At 47.2% G+C, this 23,446-nt stretch overlaps 1 protein-coding gene across 1 annotated transcript; it reads right to left on the bottom strand.

Annotated features, from left to right (window-relative positions):
- Positions 1 to 6,659: 6,659 nt before the first annotated feature.
- On the bottom strand, positions 6,660 to 16,794 carry PTGER4 (prostaglandin E receptor 4). The gene is made up of 3 exons (XM_037138530.2): positions 16,361 to 16,794; positions 14,982 to 15,906; positions 6,660 to 7,333 (listed from the first exon to the last, which is right to left on the bottom strand). The coding sequence occupies exons 2-3, from the start codon at positions 15,861 to 15,863 to the stop codon at positions 6,749 to 6,751; spliced, it is 1,467 nt and encodes a 488-aa protein (XP_036994425.2). The 5' UTR covers positions 15,864 to 15,906; positions 16,361 to 16,794; the 3' UTR covers positions 6,660 to 6,748.
- Positions 16,795 to 23,446: the final 6,652 nt, after the last annotated feature.

Here is a 23,446-nt window from a genome sequence, read left to right on the forward strand (position 1 = left end):
GCTGCGTGCGCCAAGGTGGAAGAAAGGCGGAGAACTGTGGATCTCCTCCACTTGGCTGGGATGGCAGAGGTGAAGTTGGCTTCCTTTCACAGTGCTGCTTTGGACATCCCTTAACCAAGGAATCCTGATCTCTCCCTTTCCCCTTCTCTCCCTCATCCTCAGGAGAGGGAGTTTAGGGCAGGTCCCTGGACATGAAAGCTCCTTTCTCCCCTTCTTTGGACTGATGGTGCCTGCAGAGGGCCGAGCCTTACAGACTCGTGGGCCTTGCAGTGAGGGCTGTCTGTCTGCCTCCCTGTGGCTGTACCGGACTGCCCACGCCACGGAGAGCAGGTCTGTCTAATTTGGGGTTGATACAGTGGCCTCTGTTAGCACAGACCCAAATGACATCCTCTAACCCAGACTTCTTCAGCAATAAATCTGACATTCTCCATCTGCCTGACTCCTTTTGTCCTTCAGGTGGCTCCAAACTCAGGAGGGGGCGGGGGCATTACACGACTCCCTCTAACCCCAACGAAGATCAATGCAGATTATATTTCTAAGTGAGCACGAGACAGAAACCAAATTAGGAAATTTCTCCTTATTTCAGGTTTTTTTAACCATGCAAGTTCTATTGAAAATGGGTGATGCTAATTACAAGGTAACATGTAAACATTTGTTCAAGTATAATTTATATATAATTAAACACCCTTCGTAAATGTACAGTTGGAGGAGTTTAGCCCAATGTGAACACCTGTGCAATCAGTCACCATCCCCACCAAGATGTACACTGTTCCCAGCACCCAGAATGTCCTCTCACGCCCATTTGCAGTCTTTCCCCTCCACCCCAACAACCAGTACTCGCTTGCTCCCCGTGGCTATAAATTAGATTGGACGGTTCTAGAATTTCAAATACAGGTCTGTACTCTGTGCTTGACATTTTTTCCCAGTGTAATACTTTTGAGATCTGTGTTGAGCTTGATCCGTGTTACTGTGCATTTCAGTCATTGGTTCCTTTTCATTGCTAAGCATTATTCTGTTGTAAGGGTAAGCCGCACTTTGTGGCTTTTCACATTGTTGATGGACATCTGGGTTGTGGGTGAAGACCTGAAGCTTTGATCTATTATAAATAAAGCTGCTGTGTGTGTATGTCACCAGTCTGCGTGTAGATGTGTGGTTTCATTCCTCCTGGTAAATACCTGGGGACGGCATCGCCCAGCCCGTGGTGAGTATATGTGTAACTTCAGAGGAAACTATGAAACTTGTCCAATTTGTATTCCTACCAGCAATGGAGGGAAAAGTTTCAGTTGCTCTATATCCTTGTCGGTGCTTGGTATTGTCATTGTTTTTAATTTGAGTCAATTTAGTGGCTGAGTAGTGGTATCTTGGTGGTTTTAATATAATACGTTTCCCTGGTGATTGATGTGACATTTGTATGTTCTTTTGAGAAGTGCCTGTTCAAGTGTTTTGCCTGACTTTTAGTTGACTTATCCTTGAGCTCTAAGATTTTTTTTTCTGTATTCTGGATAGAAATTCTTTATGAAATATATGTATCATAAATATTTTATCCTTCTCTGTGGCTTGCCTTTTTGTTAATGACACCTTTTGAAGAGCAGAAGTTTTTAATTTTGATGGAGTCTAATTTTTGTATTTTTTTCTGTTATGGTTGTACTTTCCGTAGACTGAGAAAGTACTCCAAAATCAGAAAAAGATTTTCTGTCTTTCTGCTAGAAGTTTTACAGCTTTATCATTTACAGTTGGGTCCGTGATCCATTCCACGTTCACTTTATGTGTGACGATGAGGTGAAGGTGGAGGTTTTTTTCTGATGTCCAGTTATTCGAGCACTGTCCGTTGGAGAAGCTGTCCTTTCCTGTTGGAATACCTTGGCATCTTTGTTGAGCGTCAGTTCACCATGAAGGTTTGTCTGAGCTCTGTGTTCTGTTACACCGATCTGTATGTCCATTCTTACACCAGTAACAAACTGTCTTGATTACTAGCTTAAAAATTGTTTTAAAAATCAGTGATTTTTCCAACTTTGTCTCTCCCTCTGCACTCCTCCCCCCAAAAAACTTGTTTTGCTTTTCTAGTCTCTTTGCCTTTCCATATACATTTTAGAATCAACTTGTCTCTATTTACATGCAAGTCTGCCTGGGTTTTGATTGGAATTGTGTTGACACTATAAATCAGTTCAGGAAGAATTGCTGTCTTAACAATGTTGTGTCTTCGAATCCATGATCGTGGCATAACTGTCATTGTTTTGGGTCTGACTTCGTGTTTTTTAGTTATCTGTGGGTGGGTCTTGCCCGTATTGTTTATCCCTAAATATTTCATGTCTTTAATGCTGTTACAGGGAGTACTTTTAAAATCTTCTTTTCCAATTTGATGCTATTACATAGAAATACAATTGATTTTTGTATATTGACTATGTAGCCCTTGAGGGTCAAGTGTTCTCTGTTGTTACAAGTCTCTTTTTGCCTGGTTCCATTTCTGGAGTACCTTGAGAGCAGCAACGAGATGATAACGCAGCACCCTAGTCTTGGGTTTGGTGGTCGGGGGAGGAGTGGAAGAGAGAAAACTTCCTGGCTCATTTTGTTTTGAAATTAGTACAAGTAATTTAGGGCAAAGGAATATTGAACATTAAGGTTTATGGCCCCAGGCGTAGCTACTAGTAAGTACAAATTTGCCTGGATTGTTCCATGGCCTTTTCTGTTTGTGGCTCCAGTAAGAAACTTGGGAGAGCGGTGGCTGTGTTTTGAGAAAGGACTTTTGCACACCACGGTCTTCATGGTCTTAGCTGAACATATTTTCTGTAATATCTGACCTGGTTGTTCAGATCATCTTAGAGATTATGAGATGGTGTTGGAATTACTTGTCTGCTGTATATCCTGTTGGGACAAGGTAAGGTTTCACCCCAGTCAGCGTTAACTTGAAGCTCTATATGGTCTTCAACAAGGTTCCCACAAAAAACCATCTGTGTGTAACGCAGCTGGTAAGCCTTATAAATAAATGTGGAAGAAAGAGTAAGTGTGGGTTGCAAATAATACCGGTGTTTTTCTGCTTTGGCTGTTCTTTCAAGAATGAACCAGACCTTCCTTGGCTGAGTAGCTTAGTGGGTTGCAGTGTCATCTCGATACACCAAGGTTGTGGGTTCAATCCCCAGTCAGGGCACATGCAAGAATCAGCCAGTGAATGCATAGATAAGTAGAACGACAAATTGATGTTCCTCTCGCTCTCTAAAAAAAAAAAACAGTAAAAAAAAAATAAAAATAAAAACCAGATGTTCTCCAAACTCTAAAAGAAAGACAAAAAATCCAGACCCAACAATAAAGACATTGTGTGGACTGAATTGTGCCCCACCCCCATTCATAGGGTGACTGTCTAATTCCCATTGTGACTATTAGGGCCTTTCAGGAGATAATTGAGGGTAAATGACAAAGGTAAATTATCCTTAAATTACCAAGGATGTTCTAGGTCATGCCACAAGAAAGGTGGGCCCACACCAATGTGCCTACTGTCTCTGCAAGAAGAGGGGCACCAGGGATGTGTGTACACAGAGAGAAGGCCATCTGCAAACCAGAAGGAGGGCGCATTCCAGGAATCAGGTCTGCCAGCACCTTGACCTTGGACATCCAGCTTCCAGAACTGTGAGAAAATAAGGTTCTGTTTAAGTTGCCCAGTCTGTGGTATTCTGTTATGGCAGCCCTAGCAAACTAATACAGACATATAACCCAATTAAAATGATTTGAATAGACGCTTTTCCTGGCCAATAAGCATAGGAAAGGATTCTCAGCATCATTAGTTGGTAGGGAAATGCAAATCAAATCTACAGTTGACCACTTCATACTGTTAGGATGGCTATAATCAGAAACATGGACAAAAACAAGTATTGACAAGGACACGGAGAGACTGGGACTCTTGTATTTTGCTGGTGGGAAGGTAAAATGGTGCAGCCACTTGGAAAAAATAGTTTGGTAGGTCCTCAAAAGATTAAATATAGGTACCATATGACCCAGCAATATCACTCCAAATATATAGAATCGAGAACATGTTAACATAAAACTTGTGTGCAAAAGCTGCTATCAGTATAGTTAATAATGGCCAAGATGTAGATACAACACAGATGCCCATTAGCGGATGCATGGATAAACAAATGTGGGATATGCATACCATGAAATATTATTCAGCCATAAAAAGGAATGCAGTACTGACTCATGCTCCAGTGTGGATGAACCTCGGAAACATGCCAAGTGGAAGAAGCCAGACAGTGAAGGCCACCTAAATAATATGGTGCACGGTTCTGTTAATGTCCAGAATAGGCAAATCCATACCGTGGCTGCCAGCAGCTGGGGGCAGAGAATAGGGAGTGAATGCAAATGGGTATGTGGTTTGCTTTGGGGACAATGAATATGCCCCAGAATTAGAGAGCAGTGATGGTGGTTGCACTCTGTGAACATATTAAAATACAAGGCAAATTAAAAAATATGTGAGTTATGTTTCGATTAAAAAGAATAAGCCAGAACCAGTGTTCCGGATGGTGAGCTTGAAGTTGAGGATGAGCGGCTTTATGCCCTGAGATTGTGTTAGTGTTGCTGGCTTGTGAGTGAGGACTTTGTTTTCCCTCCATGGACACGGGTGACAAACATGTACTTGTATGTAGATGTTCATCCATATGTGAGTCTAGTTGTTATCTCACTGTTTGTGTACATGGGGGGGGGGCCCTCTTCCATAAGTAAAATATTCTCTGAAAACATCATTTCTTAGGCATTGGTTGGTATAGTTGATGAACTAGAACTATTTCTATCGGTGAAACAGAACATTTTAGAAGTTGGAGCCAGATGCTCCTTTTCTGAGCCATCCCTGCCTTGGCCGAGAATCACTGCACCATCCGGTCTGTGAAAATGATGGTCTTGTTTTTCTGACGTCATCCAAAAATGCATTTGAAAACTTGCCAGTAGCAAACGATGATCTCGCTCCTGGGGATTATTGCTCATCGGCGCCCCCTAGGAGGGGGTGTGCACCTAGAAATGTGTACACCCCCGCCCTCAGACCTGCTGAATCAGAAACTGCGTTTTCCAAGTCTCCAGGCCACTGGCACTTCTGCAGTGTGCGGACCACGGATCTAGAGAATTTACAAGCAGGGAGTAATACTGTGTCTGTCTCCCACCACCCAGACAAACCGGAGATTCTGAGTGTGCCTCGCACCTACACCTTGGTTTCTAAATGCCGTCCTCCACCAAGTAGGTCCAAGGCTTTGTCCTGTTCTTGCAACTTCCCTCTAAATTGGACATTACTTCAAAATAAATTTAATGAAAATTCCAATGGAAAACGATACAGAAGATAACCCGAAACCAACAGAAATCACACCGTTCTCCAAAACCAAGGATACAGAACTCAGACTGAGTGTATTTATTTGTTATAATCTCCAAAATAATTTCAGTTGGTACAACTGCTTCTTTAAACTGTATCACTATCAGGCTCAGAATTTAACTACAACCAAGCGATTCACAAAAAAACACTTTTAAGCAACAAAACATGCTTAATGATTCTTTGAGAAGGTTTCCTTCACATACGTGCACAGCATCACAGGGCGTGACGGAACTGTTAGAAGGCGACCCTGCGTGCCCACGTTATGCACCCCTTGTCTTCTTTTGTCTCTTTGATCTCCCCTGGTCTCGTGAGACTCTGCGAACATCTGTGAAAGGCTAGTTCGACCAACCCTTTCCCACCGTGAAGGAAAGGTCACTAGGGTGCATGCAAGTCTGTCTTCCTCTGAAGTTGTCAGGGATATTCCAGCTCCTCTCTTAGGAAAGCAGAACTGTGCACAACTTCAGGGGGACACAAGCTGCTTAGATGTCTTTCTTTTCTATTGTACAGTTCCACGATGGGTGTTTATGACAGACTTTTTAAAATTTATGTTACATTTTAAAAAGTAGCACTTTGTGGGGACAAAAGTAGAAAATATTGGCCAGCCAGCATGTTAGGCTCTCCAGAAATCAGTTTTCTGGGTAAATGCATATAGTCAGCACTAAATGTTTTCTGCTATGTATTATCTGTAGCATGGGAACAAACTTCAACGTTTTGGACTAATTTTCATGTCTTAAATAGTATGTTCTTTATTCCTTGAGCTGTAGTTTTTCTTTTAAAAAATCTGTATCCCTTCTACAGTGAGTTTCACTAAATTTTCAACATCTTGGCCTGAACTTATGAAAAAAATCTATAACTTCAGCTAGTCATACTGGGAATAGAGGGTTACCATACTCTTATTATACCTTGTATTAACAATAAACCTTCTCACAGAGAAGAAAATACTTTAAATACCTCAAGTCATATTTACAACAATAAAATTCACATTTCATACTTTAGTGAGACACCGAAATCATCCCTAAGGTAGTTCTCACAGTCACCGGACTGAAGGCCTCCCACCCTGGCCGGCTGCTGCGGGCTGCGGGTCAGGTATGAAGAAAGCGCCTGGTTCTCTGAACACAGCGAGACTTCCACCAGCTTCCTGTCAAGTAGAAAACAAAGGGCAGATCTCCGAGATCAAGTGGTGACCGAAATCCACCCCGGGGAGGTGGCCACCGATGATGCGCTTCATGCCACAGGAGACGCGCGAATCAACGTGATTGTAAAGCGCTCAGAAACCAGACGTCCCTCCCGCGAGTCGCGGGACAACAATAGCCCTTCTGCGCACAGCTCAACTCTTCACTGTGTGTCCGTTGCACAGGGTTTTAGAAGCTTCCAGAAACCGCGCAGCAGTGCTGTCCTTCGCTACTATATGCACTTCTCCGATAAGTTCGGCGTTTCCTTGGGAAACGGGACTTGCAGGCCGCTGCACTTGGGCGCCGCGCTGCCCGCCGCCTCGTCCACCAGCAGGCTCTCCGAGTCCTGCCCCTGCGAGGAGTCCGAGGTCTCCGAGACGCGCAAGGTGCGCAGGGAGGTGGTGTCCGCCCGGGCCGGGGGCAGGCTCGCGCTGGGCACGCCGGGCAGCAGGTTCCCGCCGCCGGCCAGGCCGTGGTCGCTGAGGTCCGGCAGGTAGAGGAGGGTCTGCGAGGTGCTGCTCACGTCCCGCAGCTCCCGGGACAGGAAGGAACGCGAGTGGCCGGACGCGGGGGAGGAGGCCCGGCGGCTGTCGGAGCAGTGCTGGCCCGGGAGGTCGCGCCGGGAGCCTCCGATGCGGCAGAAGAGGCACTTGATCTTCTCCATGGCTTTGCTGAGCACCGTCTTCCGCAGGAGGATGTATATCCAGGGGTCCAGGATGGGGTTCACCGCGGCGATCCGGATGGCCTGCAGATCCGGGTTTTTGCTGATTTCTCGCACTAACTTTGGCTGATACAACTGGTTGACGAACACTCGCACCTGCAGGAATGACAGGCCCGCAGTGAGATTTTATCAGAGATCCATTGGGAACACGTCTGTATGCGCTGTTTGATTTAGCAGTTGAGTTAGGTGACTGCCCTCTTTTCTGGTAATAAGTGCCCCCCACCCCCCACAGAGCGGCGTGAGCCTCGGACCACAACCTGAAATTGTACTTATGCTTCGAGTTCGCATAACTTTAAATATTCTTGTGTCAATCTTGTGGACATCCTTCCCAGATCAAAGATGTGTGCATGGGGAACATATGCCCACAGTTCCCCCAAGAAGCACTGTATTAACTTCATTTCTGAGAGTGCTTTTAAGGGTTGGTAATTCCAATGAAGTCATCCACAGACTGATTCCCCCTATTCCGGCTGCCATTTACATATTTAAATAAAACTCACTTTGTAAGTCAACTAACCATCCAGTCACCACAGAAGTGCCCAGACATTCCCTTATTGCAGTGTCTAGAGAGAGTGTGGAAACAGCCAACATCTGAATGTCCTGTCATCCAGAATGACCAGTGACGTTTCCATTTTTCCTGTGTGTCTTTTCCCCAGGCATAATAAACTCCTCTTCCTTTAAAAATCCAGTTCCAGTCTTTTACCTCTACCTGCATTTCTCATCTGATTTGTTGCATCAGCCATGAAACTGATGGTTCGATTGCTCAGGTTCGATTGCTCCCCTGTCCATCCTATTTTTTAATTTTTTTAAAAAAACAGGATCTTTCATAATGTTTAACTTTCTAGTGTTAGCTATACTTTCATTATAATACTTGTTAATCTTTTTTTAAGATCTTATTTATTTATTTTTAGAGAGAGGGGAAGGGAGGGAGAAAAAGGGAGAGAGACATCAATGTGTGGTTGCCTCTCATGTGACCCCACCTGGGGACCTGGCCCGCAACCCAGGCGTGTGCCCTGACCGGGAATGGAACTGATGACCTTCTAGTTCACAGCCCAGGCTCAGTCCACTGAGCTACACCAGCCAGAGCAGGGAGGCGGTTTCTAGAATGCAGCTCAGCCACTCCAGTGCCTCCCCGCTGCTTGTGAATCGTGGTTTTGCTCAACAACTCAGCTCACTGACTCCATCCTGAAACTCCACTCAGAATCCTGCCTTTGTCCCTGGAATAGCATTGGAGCTGGTGAGTGGCCAAGAGCTCACAGAGCCCTCTGGACACAGCAGTCGGGATGACGACTCACGCCGTTGCCGTTTGAGCTATTTAAGTCGAGGGGCACCTGGGCCCGCCCACAGACCCACTGGCCAGGGATGGCTTAAGTGAGGCATCCCGGTTTCTTGCTACCATCACCTCTACTGAGGTTCTCTGCTGTGTCTGGACACTGAGGGGTTTATCTCACTCAGGAAATGTCGCTGAGACCTAGAGGCTTTGAGGAACTGACCAAGGCCCCCCCCCACTCTGTTGTGGGCCTGGTCTCCAGATGACGCCCACATTGCTCTTTCTGTTTTACCAAGCTGGCCTGCTTTCTGTTTAACAGTTTGTTTGTTTTTTTTTTGCTGGAGATGGAATTACTGATAAAAAGCATGAGGTTTCTATTTTACTCACATCACATACTATGTTCCTAAGGATAAAAGAAATGAGGGATTAAACCAGGCCTTCTCTTCTGTGTGTTCATAGGCTCTGGGAAAAAAACCTGTGGCAAGGTTTACTAGAACTTGAGACTTGCAGCCTCCAGGGGGCAGTGTTGCTCCACTTGGGACTTTCTGGTTCCCAAGAACCTTCCTAAGAACATGTCACCCAGCCATTTCAAAGACTCTTCAGAACAGAATCTTGGTTAAGTCAGAACTTGGCATTTCTGATATTTTAACCTTTAGATGTTTTGTTGCCGGTTACTTCTCCCTCCACTACCTCAGAGAAAACATGGTTACTAATGAAAGGAAGAGAATTTTTGGACAGTTACAATGGATATAAAAGGAATGAAATTTGTAGGTATTTAAAGGAATGTATTAAAGGTTAGCATTTTATTTTAAAAATTTTAGGGCCTTTTTTAAGAAAAGTCAGAGCATTGTAAAAACACTAATAATGTTTCATAATCCAAGATGATGACAGGCAAGGAAAGAATAATTTTTGAGCCTTAGTTTGTCCACAGCAGTAATTAATTTTGAATACTGTAGAAGGAAGTGAAAGGAAGCCCTATTTAATACAATTTACTTACTTGTTTTGACAGGAGTAAAGGATACAAGTTTATTAGTATTTTTAACATGCATGGGAGTTCACAAAAAAGTAACTAAAAAAAGCTCGTACACCCTTGTACACCCTTCTCAATAAAGAAGAGAGGCTTTGGGCTTCCAGGGAGGTCAATGTGGGGCAGTAACTAGGGATGCATGGGGGAGCTAGTGGAAGATAAGTTGTTATTATATTATTATTATTGTAAAGTGAGGTTTGAGCACACTCATCTTGGTGTTGGCTCTGTCTTCGTGATAAGGCTCATTCTTCTCTTCCTGGGCCTGGGGGGGAATGGGGGGAGGGAGGAAAATTCACGCCACCTTCATGAAGGGAAATTTATGCCCTGCTCTCAGGCAGATAAGGGCAGGAAACTGAGAAAGCCCTATTTTAGAATTCCATAATGGGTGGGGTTGGGTGGGGGAGGGGAGGTGTGCAATTAACACCAGGCTCCGGGCCTGGTCCCTGTTACCATTTCAGCAATGGGGAGTTCCCAGGGTGGCAAAAAGATGAGTAGAAAAAGCAACAGCCCCAATTCAGGTAAAAAAAAATTCTCAAAAGTTGGTTAAGTTATTTGAAAATCATCAGGATGATGAGTAGTTAGGCTTTGTAGCATCTTCTCAGTGGAGATTCATTTGATGTCCAAAAAAAAGGCAAAAATGAAAGTAAGCTCCATGCACTTTGTAATATTTAAGAAAGTAGAGCAATTTCTGCCTCCCTGTAAAGGATACTTGACTTGCTCTTTCCAAAGAGGGATACCCCACAGGTCCCTCTTTGGGGGACACCCCAGCAGTGTCACCTGGGTAGGCGAAGACAGCACTTCTCTTGCTTTCTTGTCCAAGGGGCCCTAATGCTACACAGGCAAACCCGTCCAGGCAGTTTTCAGCGGCAGTGTGAGAGCGGAGAGCGTGCTGCTGCTAAAAACGGAACCTCCGAGTCAGGGGGCGGGGAAAACACCATGAAATCTTCACTGAAAACAAACAACATGCATAGTCTCTTGCAATTTTAAAAGTGAGTCTATTTCCTTAATAGCTGAGGACTTGCACAGGTAGTTTACTGCTCATACTTGCCTACCTTACAATATTCTCAACTTCTTGAGGATGACTAGAGGTGAGGGTGCAGGAGAAAATGTGAGAACTTTAACAAAGGATGTGACGGTAGAAAGGTAGGAGGAGGCTGTTTGCTGTAGAGTTAAATGCCCGAACTTCAAACAACCTGTATTCAGGTTGTACTATTCAGATCCTGGCTCTGCTCCTTGTAACTTATGTAGAAATTATGAAAGCGCTTAGTAAAATGGCTAACATATAAGGTATTGGTTGGCTGCCATCCCTCTTTTGCTGACCCATACGTAGCTGCTTGGTTGCCGTGGAATAATATATCAAGAATGTGAAAACCACAGCACAGAGGTAGCTTTCGGGTACAGTAATGACACGGTATCAAAAACACGTACTTCCTGTTTAAGAACAATCGCTCGGCAGGGAGTGTCTAATTGAAAAAGAATGCTGAAGTCTCAATGGAACTGATTTTTAGTAATTGACTGTCCAGGTAGAAATGCTTTTCAGTAAGTGACAAGACCCTGGGGCTGGATTTGTGCATGCATGTCTGCTTGTTCCGTTCCGAGCACATCAAAGGAGGGACCCACGTGTGGTAAAAAGTGCATCAGACTAGGGCTCACCCGCAGCCGCCCAGGGAGGTGCGCGATAATAGAAATTCTCCACCTGCAGCTGAGGAAACTGAGGTGCACAGAGAGTGAAAATACCGACCAGCCCTATTTTTTCCTACAGCCTTTTTCAATGAGATGCCAGATGTGGAAACACTTTTATGTTATTCCACAGTCTTCAAGGTGCAACAAAGGCATCTGCAGTGCTGGGTCATGGCTTAAAAAACTGCTTTTAGGAGTTGCTATATTTTAAAACTCAGCTCAGTATATTTGAAAAAGCATGCGATCCTTCAGGTTCTGCTGTAATGGTACCCACATCTGTGGCACTCCTGTACCTAAAGCTGTGGGTTGCATCCATCCGAAAGCCCATCAGGAGTCTGAGGACCCCATTTCTACTTTGCCCGCAGGACAGACATGTATCTTCGAGGCCTCCTGCCCTGGTGCACCTTTGCTAATCAGTGCTGGGGAGGGCTTTACCCAGACCACCAGTTTACGGTGCGCAGCCCAAAACACTCAGGGGAAGCTCTTTTCCTAAAGACCTAAGTTTCAGGCAGATGATTAATCAAACTGGCCATTTTACCCCTAACAGAGATGAATATTGGTTACTTCAGAGTAAGAAGAAAGAAAAGAAGCAAATAAACAATGAATGCACAGTGCTCGCGTGGGTGGGAGGCGGGGGGGGGGTACCTTTCCAGATCCTGTAGTGTGACTATTTAGTTCTGAGGGGTGGAGATGTGATAATCACTGTTATCTTAACACTAGTACTGGCAGGCGTGGGCACCAGCGCTGGTCTAAGCTACAGCACTTAACCCCGGACCTTATGAGGCTGCCTTGCTTACATATTTCTAGAGAATACAATCCCTCTTATTTCTCTTAAGTGTAGACTCTTTCATTTCTTCAGCGTCTCCTGTACTTACAAAACAAAAACAGAAACTGGTAGACAAGAAGCACCTTCCCACTAAATCGCGTCTCGTAATGTTGCTTTGTAGATTGTACTCACACCTTCTGTTAGGTGATTATGAGTCACTTTTAGAAACTCCTGCAAGAGCAGCACAGTTCCTTAGACCCATAACTAATCTCCCAACTTTTCTCATTTCCAATCCGAGCTCTATTTATGAGGCAGACATAATTTGGATAACAAAGTAATATTTGCTTTTTATCCTGAACTCTAGATCAACTGCTCTCGAAGAGCCCCTGGGGCTTCCTGTTCGCTGGTGTCCAAGAGACGAGAACTTGGCTGTTCTGCAGTGACTGTGTCCAGCTTTCTGAAATTCCAAGTAAACTGTATTAGCTCTACTAGCCTTTCCAAGCCTTTAAAATGCTCCAAAGGGTTTGATTTTCCTTAAACAGGATTAGCAAACCAACCTGACCTGATCAAGTTAAAGAAAAAAGATGCTTCCTCAGTGTTTTTGGATCTGAAGATCGGCCAACTGATTTATAAGTCAGAGTTCAGAAAGTTTTAAGCTTAAATTACACTATGAATATGAGTAACATGAAAAAACAAGAAAGTTGGAAGTAGAAGCCAAAAAAGATTATAGCTGTGGATGAGTTTCCCTTTTAATTCTTTCAGTAATTGCTGAACTGGGGGTGGGTAGGTGGGGAGTAATAATGCCTATCATTATCGTATGTCATTAATTGTTAATTAATGAGATTCTGAAATGAGATTTTGGTAACCAAATCTAAAGACCAAAATCGGAAGCTATGATCACTTGTCTGATTGCATATCACTTACAGAGGTATTCAAAACCTCACTGTGTGTTTGCTTCTTAGCTGAGCCGGTTTCGGTTTTCAGGGTAAAATTACTTAATGCCTACGACCCACTAAGGACCTTCTACAGAGTGGACAGTATCTGTTACTTAGATGGTGGTGAATTTGTAAACCACAAACACAGCTCCTGTACTTTCTTGCCTCCAGCTTCTCCAATAATTTCAGAGGCTTTGTAAAAATTGGCCCCGCACCACCGAGCCAGGGCTGCCCCTTCAGCCCACAGGATGAATTAAGCATTTTGTGTCTCTCTAGATGCTGGAAGAAAACAGTTCACCCGTGAATGGGAAGTAATCAATAGCTCCACACGCTTACCTCCAACCAAAATACGTTTAAAAAGTACGTGCACCTTGCTGACCTTCTAGTCTAATCCCTCTCTTCCTTGAAGTGGATGGTCTGTGAATACCAGCCCCTCACGCCGTCATTAATGGTTCTGTACAACACAAGGCAGAGGCCAAGGCAGGGAGTTCCAGCAGGGCTGCATTGTGACTTCCAAAACCCCACTTTATTCTGAGTTGCCGTTACACACGGTAAAATGCATTCATGTGGCTCAAGTGTGACTTAACTCTCTGAGTTACATTGGGTCCTCGAGTGCTTTAAAGGCCCCTCTGGCCAGTTATATTTAGTTCTGTTTCTACAAATCGGCAAGAAGCTACTGTATGCTGACTCTCAGCCACTTCCAAGTTCCTTCCATTTACAGTTGCCTTTATCAGAGATATAATATCTTTATGTTCAACATCCCTGGGCAGAATTAATAAGGGAAAGAAAGGCATAGGAACCCATCACACTTATTTTCTCTGGCTCCCTCCCAATAAGCACAAGAAAGAGAAGTCATCTCTTTTTGAGTTCATAGCTTAGAATTTCCAGGAATGCAGTGTTTTGAGAGGTGAGAAAACTCCGAAGTAGTTACTTGTAAGGGAAACTCTAGGTAAAGTGTTATGTGCCTCTGCCCATTGGCTCCCAGGGCATCCCATTTTACCGACAGGCAAAGTAGAGGAGAACTAGGCAGGTTTTCAACTTTTCTGCTTATAACATTTTAAAAGTTAATGCAGAGGCAATTTTCAGGAAGGTGATGTCCTACAAGCCAAGTGTACCCAAGTACACACACCGTCCAAAGGCCAGAGTTAGAAGTGTTCTAGAAGGGAGACAGGCTGTAAGAGCAGGGTTTGGAGGCAGAGAGGTGTGGGTTTCATCACCAGCTGCAGAGTTGGGACCGACAGTAAATAAGACGACCATCTAACGCATGGTATCTCTAGGATGGCACTGTACCTCACAGTTGTTCGGGTGCAAATTCAACAGCCCAGGTCCGGCAGGCTGCCTGGAGTGGGCCCCCGGGAAACCTTGCTTTCCTGAGCCTATGGAGAGTGAAGGAACCTGAGTCCAGGTGGCCCCTGTGCAGGAGTATAGCCCACAGGTGCACCGAGGTGTGCTTCTGGGGTACCGCACGGTAGCGAGCAGGGAATCCAGCTCCACAGTGGGGTTCTGCTAGATTATTTTACGCAGGTCACTTCCCATGTAAAGTGAGGGAGGTAGACTAGACTAGATATGCATTAGTCTTCTAGGTCTAAAATTCTACAGAATCTACCCCCAAACCCTACCTAAATCAAAATACCCCAAGCCCCACCACCCTAAGGAATAGTGTACATCAGAGACCAGCACCCCTGATGTTTGGGATTCTGCTCTTCACAGTGTGGGTCACAGGGCTGTCACACTGTTGGTTTCCTCTCCACATCTGACAGAGAGGCGGGGGTTCCGGAAGGCTCAAGGTCAATGTCAGGCAGCAAGGGATAGGGGCTGTCCCAGGAGTGAAAGGAAATCAGGCCTTCGGGAAGCACCTGCGACCGTGTCACGTTTGGGACGCGTCCTGAAAGGAACTTGAGCCTGCTGTGGAAAGCAAAGTGTGGGGATCCCAGCCCCGACCTGGAGCTGATACCCAAAGACACCTCGCCAAGGAACAAAGCAAGTGGGGGGAGGGGCAGAAGCGGGAGGCAAAGGATGGAGGTGGGTGCAGGGGTGGGCCGAATGGGACCCCAGCCCCGGCCACTCACCACGAGCGGGATGGAGCAGATGAGCACCACCAGGGAGGTGGCGATGAGTAAGATGACCATCTGGATCTCGGCGCCCGCGATGCGGCGGAAGCTCCGGCGGCGGCGAAAGTCGCTGAGGCGCGGCAGGGCGGGGGAGGCGGTGGCCGGGTGGCCCCGGCTGGCGGTGGAGGCGAAGGCTACCGCGGCGGTGACAGCGTGGTGCTGGTCGGTGCCCAGCGAGGTGCGGCGCATGAACTGGCGGTGCATGCGGAGCAGCGCGCCGCACACCAGCACGTTGCAGAGCACGGTGGCGAGGATGAGGAAGGAGCTGAAGCCCGCGTACATGTAGGAGAAGGCGGCGTGCGCCGTCACGTTGGTGGTCCAGTCGATGAAGCACCAGGTCTCCGGGTACTGCAGCCGCGAGCTCCCCAGGCCCATGTTGGGCAGCGCGCAGAAGAGCACGTTGGACGCGTAGACCGCGAAGAGCGTGAGGCCCGCCAGCCGCTTGTCCACGTAGTGGCTGTAGAAGTAGGCGTGGTTGATGGCCAGGTAGCGCTCGATGCTCATGGCACAGATGATGCTGAGGCCCGACAGGCCGAAAAAGAGCAGGATGAAGGTGCTGTACTCGCACAGAGGCTGGCCGCCGGGCCACTGGCCCTTCATGTAGGTGGCGATGGTCACTGGGCTCACCAGCAACGTGCCCAGCAGGTCGGTGACCGCCAGCCCGCACACCAAGGTGTAGAAGGTCGTCTCCTTCTGCTCCTTGCGCGATTTGCATAGCACCACGATGGCCACCAGGTTGCCCACCACCCCGAAGATGAACATCACCGCTGGGATGGTCACCGGGCTGTTCGGGCTGTTCGTGAGCAAGAAGGCAGACGCATTGGCCGCGGGGGTGGACATGGTGATGGCCAGCGGTAGGCGGCCTTGAAGTGCGAGGCTGGGTCTGAGGATGGTGGAAAAAGACACAGGCTCTGTGAGCCGAAATACCACTTGCAAAGCGTCACACCCGCGCCCAAGAAACAATCTGCTGATGAGACGAGGGGAACAGTTCGATCCTACTTTGGGGATTGTAGCCACTTGCCAGCTGCGGCTACCCGGAGCTTCAAGCTCCGGGTAACGTCCTGCCCGCAGCACCACTCAACTCGCATTAATATTTATAAGTTGATCCTGCCTTTCTCCCCGCCCTCACCCCAACTTCACTTGGCTGCCAAACCGAACAAGACCTATCTCAAGGGAAAAGTGGCTCGCTCTAATTCCCGACAGATTCTGAGTCAATGATACCCTCACTGAAAACAAGTTATGAAAGACAATTTGGAGAGCGCGCCTTCTCCTCCCTGGCTCCTCTCCAGGGGCGCCCACCCACTGCTCTCTGCCCAGTGTCCCCAAGCCCATCTCACCTGTAGTGGCCCCTGCGGTGGCAGCCGCGTGAGCGCCCAGCGTCAAGCCTCGGATGTGCGGGACACGCTTCCAACCCGCCCTCAGTCTCGCCCCGCTGTATCTGGGAGCTTGTGGAGTGTTCGCCTTCTCGGACCCAGGTCGCGGTGGCTGCCAATTTTCTGGAACCGGGGTCAGAGTGGCCAGCTTTCAAAAACTTGGGGAACTGGAAGGGCAGCGGGTATGGGCTGGGGAAGCCTGCTCTTGGGGTTCTTTTTTCTCCCCTATTTTTCCGTGCTTTCAAAGAGGATCCAAGCTTCGTGGAGCCCGCTGGTCCTGTTCGCGGGCGGACAGCCTTCAGGCGCGCGGGGAGGCGCGCAGGTGGCACCGAGCCTCGGGGACTCGGCGGAGACGCCACTAGCGCAGGCTCCTCCGCAGTCCTGGGCAGCGCGGGCGGCTACCGGGGCTGGCGGCTGCCACTGCGGCTGCCTCTGGATCCCTGGGGGCTGCTCGACGTCCACTGGGCCCGAGGCTCTGACCTGGGACCGCTCATCTTCTTCCTCTCCGGCGGCCGGGTTTCGAGCTCCGCTCCTGCCGTTCCAGCCGCTCTTAGTACAAACTTTTCTCTGGCTTCAAGTTTCCCTGCGGAGGCGGGGACACTCGGCGCGCGGCCCGGGCGCCCATTGGCGCCCCGCGGCAGGGGCGGGGCGCGCCCTCCTCCGCGCCGCCGGGTGGCGGGGCCGGGGCGGGCGGGGCTCGGGGCCGAGTGGCTGCGGGGGCCCGAGACGCTGGGAAGCCCCAGTGCGCTGCCGGCACGCGTCCTCCTCTCCCTTTTGAACTCCTCATCCTGGGAGTCACTTCTGAAACCGGGGTCCCTACTCACTGCCCCCGCCCCGAGTGGGCTATTTCTCGCACTTGTACACGCGGGTCGCAACATCTGGTTGCTGGGATAGGGGGTCCAATGCTTTAGGACCCCACCTGGAGCGGCAGAGGTGTGTGTGTGTGTGCGCGCGCGGGAGCCTCGGGTTAGAAGCAGTGTGCGCACGACGGACAGGGTGGGTGGATGGCGGCTGGGTACCCCGATTGGGCGGGGAAGAACCGAAGTCATCCTCTCACCACAAGCGGGGGTTTGTTGGCAGTTCGCAGGCTGTCGGCCTCGCTCCGTAGGCCAGCCCCAGGGATAAAAGGGGACGGGGCAGCAGCCTCTCCGGGCGCAGGTGGCAGAGCCCTGCAGCTGTGGAGAGGTGGCCCGCAAGGACCACGTGGGGGAGTTAGCGTGGGAAGGCGGTCGGTGTAACCGCCAGATCTTTCTCCTCCTCCCGGGAGCTCCGCCCTTGTAGGAGCGGTTAGGCTGAGCGTGGGGCCTCTGCCCTTCAGTATTCGCGTTAGACACCTTCACCGTGAGTCCTTTGAAAGGCTGATGCGGGGTGAGACAGGGATTTGAAACTCCTGAGAGCAAAGGAATTCTCCCGTCAGTAGCTCCATGAGTGACTCTTGGAAAAGCCAATTTCCTCTACCTTCTTTCTTTGAATCATCGTTTGATTTCTTTTACCGAGGGAACACTTTTTTTGTATACTCATTATTCAGTTCCTAATCTATTTCCTAAAATCAGAACTAAAAAAAAAGAAAAAAAAAGATTATGAAAACTTATGGTGTTATTAAAACAGTTTCACTAATTTTTAAAACCATGAAGTGAGACCGTGAGGGCCTTCACACAACTTCAATCCCTAGAAGAACCTCTTTCCTTGGGCCCTATACACACATTTTAATATATTGTCTTTCCTCACAGGGCAAAAAACTCGCTTTCTGTATGTAATAAGCAGGCACTGAGGCTTTGAATGTTATTTCATGAGTGAACAAACCCAAGAATATAGCTGGTTCTGCAGTTATTCTCAAGTGGCACGGTAACAAACGAGAAAGGTAAACACAGAGGACATTCAGGTGTCAAGGACAGGACACTAGCTACCCAGACTCACACTGACTTGTGTAAGGCATTGTGTGTACGAATTAAAACAGCATCATTCTCTTGTTTACCCTATTTCCTCATGACTGTCGGGGATTCAGAAACAAAAACACATGTTAGGCAATGTACGAAGAAGGCTGGCGATCAGCCCATTTCTCAGGGTCTTCTCCTCACCACCAGTAGGCCCATTTCTGTTGCCTGGGCCTCTTTTCAGGAGGGGATTCTCCGATCGTGTCACGCTGAAAACAAATCAACTCTAGAAAAAGGAAACCGCACCTTCTACCCCCCTTCTTCCCTAACCACATTGCGTCACCGACACCCTGTCAGGCGGTTGTCAGTAAGTCGGCCAAGGGGAGGTGGGAACTTCTGCTAATAGAAATATCTTTACAGTTTTATTTTCCCATTTGAAGTTCCTAAAATGGTAAACGATTAGGACTGGTACTTGTTCATTTATCATGATAGAGTATATTAAGTATAAAAATTGAGGCACACTGCTGAGATAATTACACAGTTACGTGAGAGAGTAGAATATATGGGTTTTAGCATGCCACTGACAAACTGCACTTGTTACTGATGGAGGTGTTTTTCTTCTTAGCCCTTTATTTTTTTCCCCCACAATAGCTTTAGGGAGATGAAGATACACAAGACTGAAAAAAATGCAATGAGGTTCACCTTCATCCTCTTTTGGTGCATGATTCTCAGAGCTTCAGTTTAGCCTTCGGGAGCAGAGGTGAAAGATTTGGGAAACGAGCCTTCATCTGAGCAGCTGGGGCAGTGCCGTTCCATTTCCCGCGCACTCATTGCAGAAGGGAATGAAGCATTGCTGCGATTATGTGGAAACATTCTGTCACTGTTTGTATATTTTCAATGAAGAAGCTTTTATTCTAAACATTGCTTTCCATCCCTCCTCCCCCCCCGGAGTTTCCACATCAATCCCCACTTCTCTGAACTGGAAGACCTTGGTTCAGTTCCTTAGATTTGTCGTGAAATCTTCTCTGAAGGCTTGAACTCGTCCAAGAATGGCCTGACTTACCAGTTTGATTGCTCTCTCCTGGCTAATGGTTTGGCCACTCTTCTGAGTGAAAACCATAAGGTGAGGCCAAAACACGCTCCCTTTGACTAGGTCGAATTGTCGTTGGGGCAGAGGAAGGGATAAGAAAGGTGATCATTGCCGGGAGGAAGGCAGCTAGCTGGGCGAACCAGATCTGGCCTGGACCCTTTACTAAACCAAAGGTGGCCGTGTCTTAGATCATTCCGAAAACTCTGAAAACATCCAGGGAGCAGCACCTGTGCAAACGGTCTGCTCTCTGTCTTGCACAACAGGCCAGCCATGCGATACTCAAAACCTAGTGACCAAGGCATCTCTCTGGTCCAAATGACACGGTGGCCTTGGACACCTTCACCTTGCATATGCTCACCCAGTTGGTTCTGGGGATTGCAAGCATGCCATTCAGCTGACCTTGGACATGAAAAGAGGTGTGTGATTGTGTCTGTGGCTCTGATGACTGCCCTCCCATTTTAGTGGTGCATGTCGACTGTGTGGTCTCCTGATAATTTTCATTTTCTAAGCATGAATTTTATGCTGAGTCCAGGGCATGGAGTTGTTACACATGTCAGTACTGTGATTAACTCCCCGACATCTCCATGTGGTGATAAGTTTTGGCGGGGAAGGTTGGTTGCCACCAAGTGATGGCGTCAGGCTGCCTCTTTCTCTGGCAATTGCACTCTTTGAAGTGATGGCTTCCTTCCCTTTTATTCTTTCCTCCTTTTTTCTCCAAACAAATATTTCCACTGCACACTCATTGTGGACTGAGCTAATGAGCAAAGAAAGGGATTCTTTACTTATTATTGCTCATTTGCTAATCCTCCCCAAGGACATTTTTTCTTTGCTTTTAGGGTGACAGGAGGGGAGAAAGAGAAACATCCATGGGAGAGAGAAGCATCGATTGGTTGCGTCCCGTATGCACGAGGACTGGGGATCTTAGGTACCCAGACTGGGGGTCTAATCTGCAACCCAAATGTTGCTCATTTCTGAAGGTACAGGTGGAGAGATGAAGCCTTATGAGTTCAGAGGGATCTTTTACAGGATGATGAACATTCTGATTATATTTCAGTTTCTTCTGACTGCACCCTCCCCCCACCGCATTGCTGTGTATTTTAGCACTTCAGAAAATACAGTGGACTCCCTGGTTTAATCAACCACACTGCCACCATCTGTAGCTTGTTAATCACTTTCCACAGCATTTTCACACTCGCTAGGATCTTATTAGCAACCTCCTGAGGGCGTCGGGCAGGTGTGATGCAGACCGCCATGTTTCACCAAGCCCTGTCTCCATTTCTTCTTGACCACATAGCTGGGTGCTATTTCTCATACTTCCTGTGGTTATGTGAAGCTGGTGCGACTGGGTTCCAGCCAGTGGAATCCAGGTGGAAGTGATGTGTGTCACTGCCAGGCCTGGTCCTTCAACGACCCCAACCCTCGGAGGTGCTCTCTCTGTCTGCCTTCTTCTGCCAGTAAGAGTCAAGGCCCCAGTGTATTGCAAGACCCATTAGACAGAAGGTAACTGGATCTCTGAATGCCTGCATTCCAATGCCACTGATGTTCATGAAGTGGAAGAGAATCCACTTAGACTTGAGGGGCTGCTCGTTTCAGCAGTTAGCCTAGGACTCATACAGTATGATTGGGATCCTCTATCTTCCGTAATGACAAGGCAGGCGAAAAAGAGGGATGTGACTTGCTCAAAGACACAATTAGTAAGACCAGCTGGAATGTATCCAATGCTTAGTCTGTGTGAGACATAGTACTGAATGCTTTATACATGTGCCTTCTTTATCTAATCCTCACAACAGAGCTCTGAGGAAGGTACCACATGGTCATGTGTCCATTTTACAGATGAGCAAATTGTCATTTTAAAACAGACTGCACGGCCTCTGGGGACGGTGGTGCTGAGGCTTCCTGCAGTAGTGGTGGCTGCCGGCTGAGGCACACCTCTGTGGTGCCGCCAGCTTCCCCATCGGTTCTGTGTGGCTGGTGGTCTCTCTGATACATTTCTTTCCTGCTTAAATTGACCATACTCACTTTCTGTTGCTTGTGAATCATAACTCCACCCCGTACAGGGAGGCCGAGTGAATTACAGGTCACGCTGGGATGGATGGCGGGGCAAGAATTTCAACTGGGACTGTCTGAGCCCCAGACCTGCTCCCCTGACCTCTGTATTTCTTAGCCCAACGGGACCTGAAACCGTATGACTCTCAGTCTTTTTTTTTTTTTCTTCTTCAGTATCATTGGCTTTGAGATAAAGAAGTTCTGGGTTCAAAGCCATGGTAGGTAAGTTGCCATAGTAAAAACTAGTTTTTCACTAATTTGGTTCTTTTGAAGTTGAAGTAACATATATAATAATGAATACTAATGAATTGTCATTCCCATATTAAAAACAAATGTTAACCTATTATTGTAGTTATTGTTACATATGATTGTGCCTCCAAAATCCTTCTGATTGTATGATTATTTGTGGGGCATAAATTGTTTAGAGGGCATCGTGATGCGTTGAGTGTATACAATTTTGATATAACTTATGTCTGCCTGGGCCTAACCCAACACATTCAAAGACTCTGTGTGCATAGTCACAAAGAGGGGATGAAGGTAGTTATTCAGATAATGTAGGCAATCCCTTTTCCTACCATTTAATCACAAGGAGCGAATTACTTTCAATGAGATGATTTCTGTTGCCTGCTTACACTGCTGAACTGCATTAGATAATTGCTCAGGAGAACATTTAATATTAACTCTGTAATCACAGTGTTAATTAGAGGGATACTAGTGAATTTTACCCCAGACTGAGAATTCACGTGGTTCTCTTCCAGAATAAGTTTCTGATGAAAAAAAAATTTTTTTTGAGATATTTGTAAGAAAACTGAAGTGTGTTTGTGTGGAAGGGTTGCATCCAAATCTGCTTGGAAGCAAGGAGTCAAGGCCATGACCTTGCAGAGGGGTGGGGGACTTGCCATTGAATTACTCCATCTGCTTCCCCTTCCCTGGGGGCCACGCCTGAACACCTCGGCCCTTCAGTTACACAACCAGAGGCCAACGCCACCACATTCCAATAAAAGGTAAAGGTACGACTTCTCTGAATAATAATGGTGTATTCATCCAGCCACTCACCACCTACCCCTGTGACCCAGGAAGCAGGTGCCCAAAGCAGGAAGCAGAAAAGCTTTCACAATATTTCTGACTTATAACCACTCAATTTAATTTTTTTGTGTGTGTGGAGTAGTTTACCTCTCCTGTAGCTGCCAAACGGATGGACGACAACTTCTGTGATGTTTGGACTACCCAGTACTTCCTTACGAAGCTCTGGCTTATTCTGTTCATCAACACACAGCCCAACTCAGCTTCCCAGCTTAGCATGAGCCAGTGCCTAATGGTAAAGTGGAGAGTAACATGAAAGAACACCAACCAAGTATAAGCAACATGCCAGGGGTTATAGTAAGCCCTTTACTGTTTATATTGGATAAGCCCAGCAGGGGTGTCTAGCTGGCAACCAGGATGGCTATGGCTGCGGCCCAACACAAAATCACAAATTTACTTAAAACCTTTTTTTTTTGCTCATCAGTTTTCATTAGTGTTTGTGTATTTAATGTGTGGCCCAAGACAACTCTTCTTCCAGTGTGGCTCAGAGATACCAAAAGGTTGTACACCCCTGGAAACCTTCTAGGGAGGGGGCATTATAGCACTTGTAACTCTGTCAGGATGTATAGGCAGTAAGAAAATCGGTGTTCACCTGGTGCATCCCTTTTATGGAGAGAGGGTGGGATGGGCATAAGCAAGGACTTATCCATTTTGGGATGCAAAGAGAGGAATGGAAGATCAATCATCTGTCCCTTTTTGTCTTTCTCTGCTGATTACAGACATTGCTAATCAACAACATCTCTGCCTCCTTCAGGGGCTCAGCACCAACTTACCAGGAATGGCTGAAAAAAGGAAACCTCTTTGCCGTGCTCGACCTAGCCTATGATGTGTGCAGAACTGACTCGAAGAGATCCTAATGGGGTGGGTTGGGAGGCTGTGTAGGCATGTGTGTGAGGCCTTCTTGCCCGGGCAGTTCGGAAAGGGCCACGCACATGTCTCTCAGGATGTTTTGCTTTG

The sequence above is a fragment of the Artibeus jamaicensis genome, unplaced genomic scaffold (assembly GCF_021234435.1).
Source record: "Artibeus jamaicensis isolate MK-2021 breed Jamaican fruit bat unplaced genomic scaffold, CSHL_Jam_final scaffold_369, whole genome shotgun sequence".
Classification (NCBI taxonomy): Eukaryota; Metazoa; Chordata; class Mammalia; order Chiroptera; family Phyllostomidae; genus Artibeus; species Artibeus jamaicensis.

Coding starts and splice junctions, on each gene's coding strand:
- PTGER4 (XM_037138530.2), bottom strand. CDS start 15,863: ATGTCCACCCCCGCGGCCAATGCGTCTGCCTTCTTGCTCACGAACAGC. Junction 7,334..14,981: donor TCTGCTCCATCCCGCTCGTG/GTGAGTGGCCGG, acceptor TCATTCCTGCAG/GTGCGAGTGTTCGTCAACCA.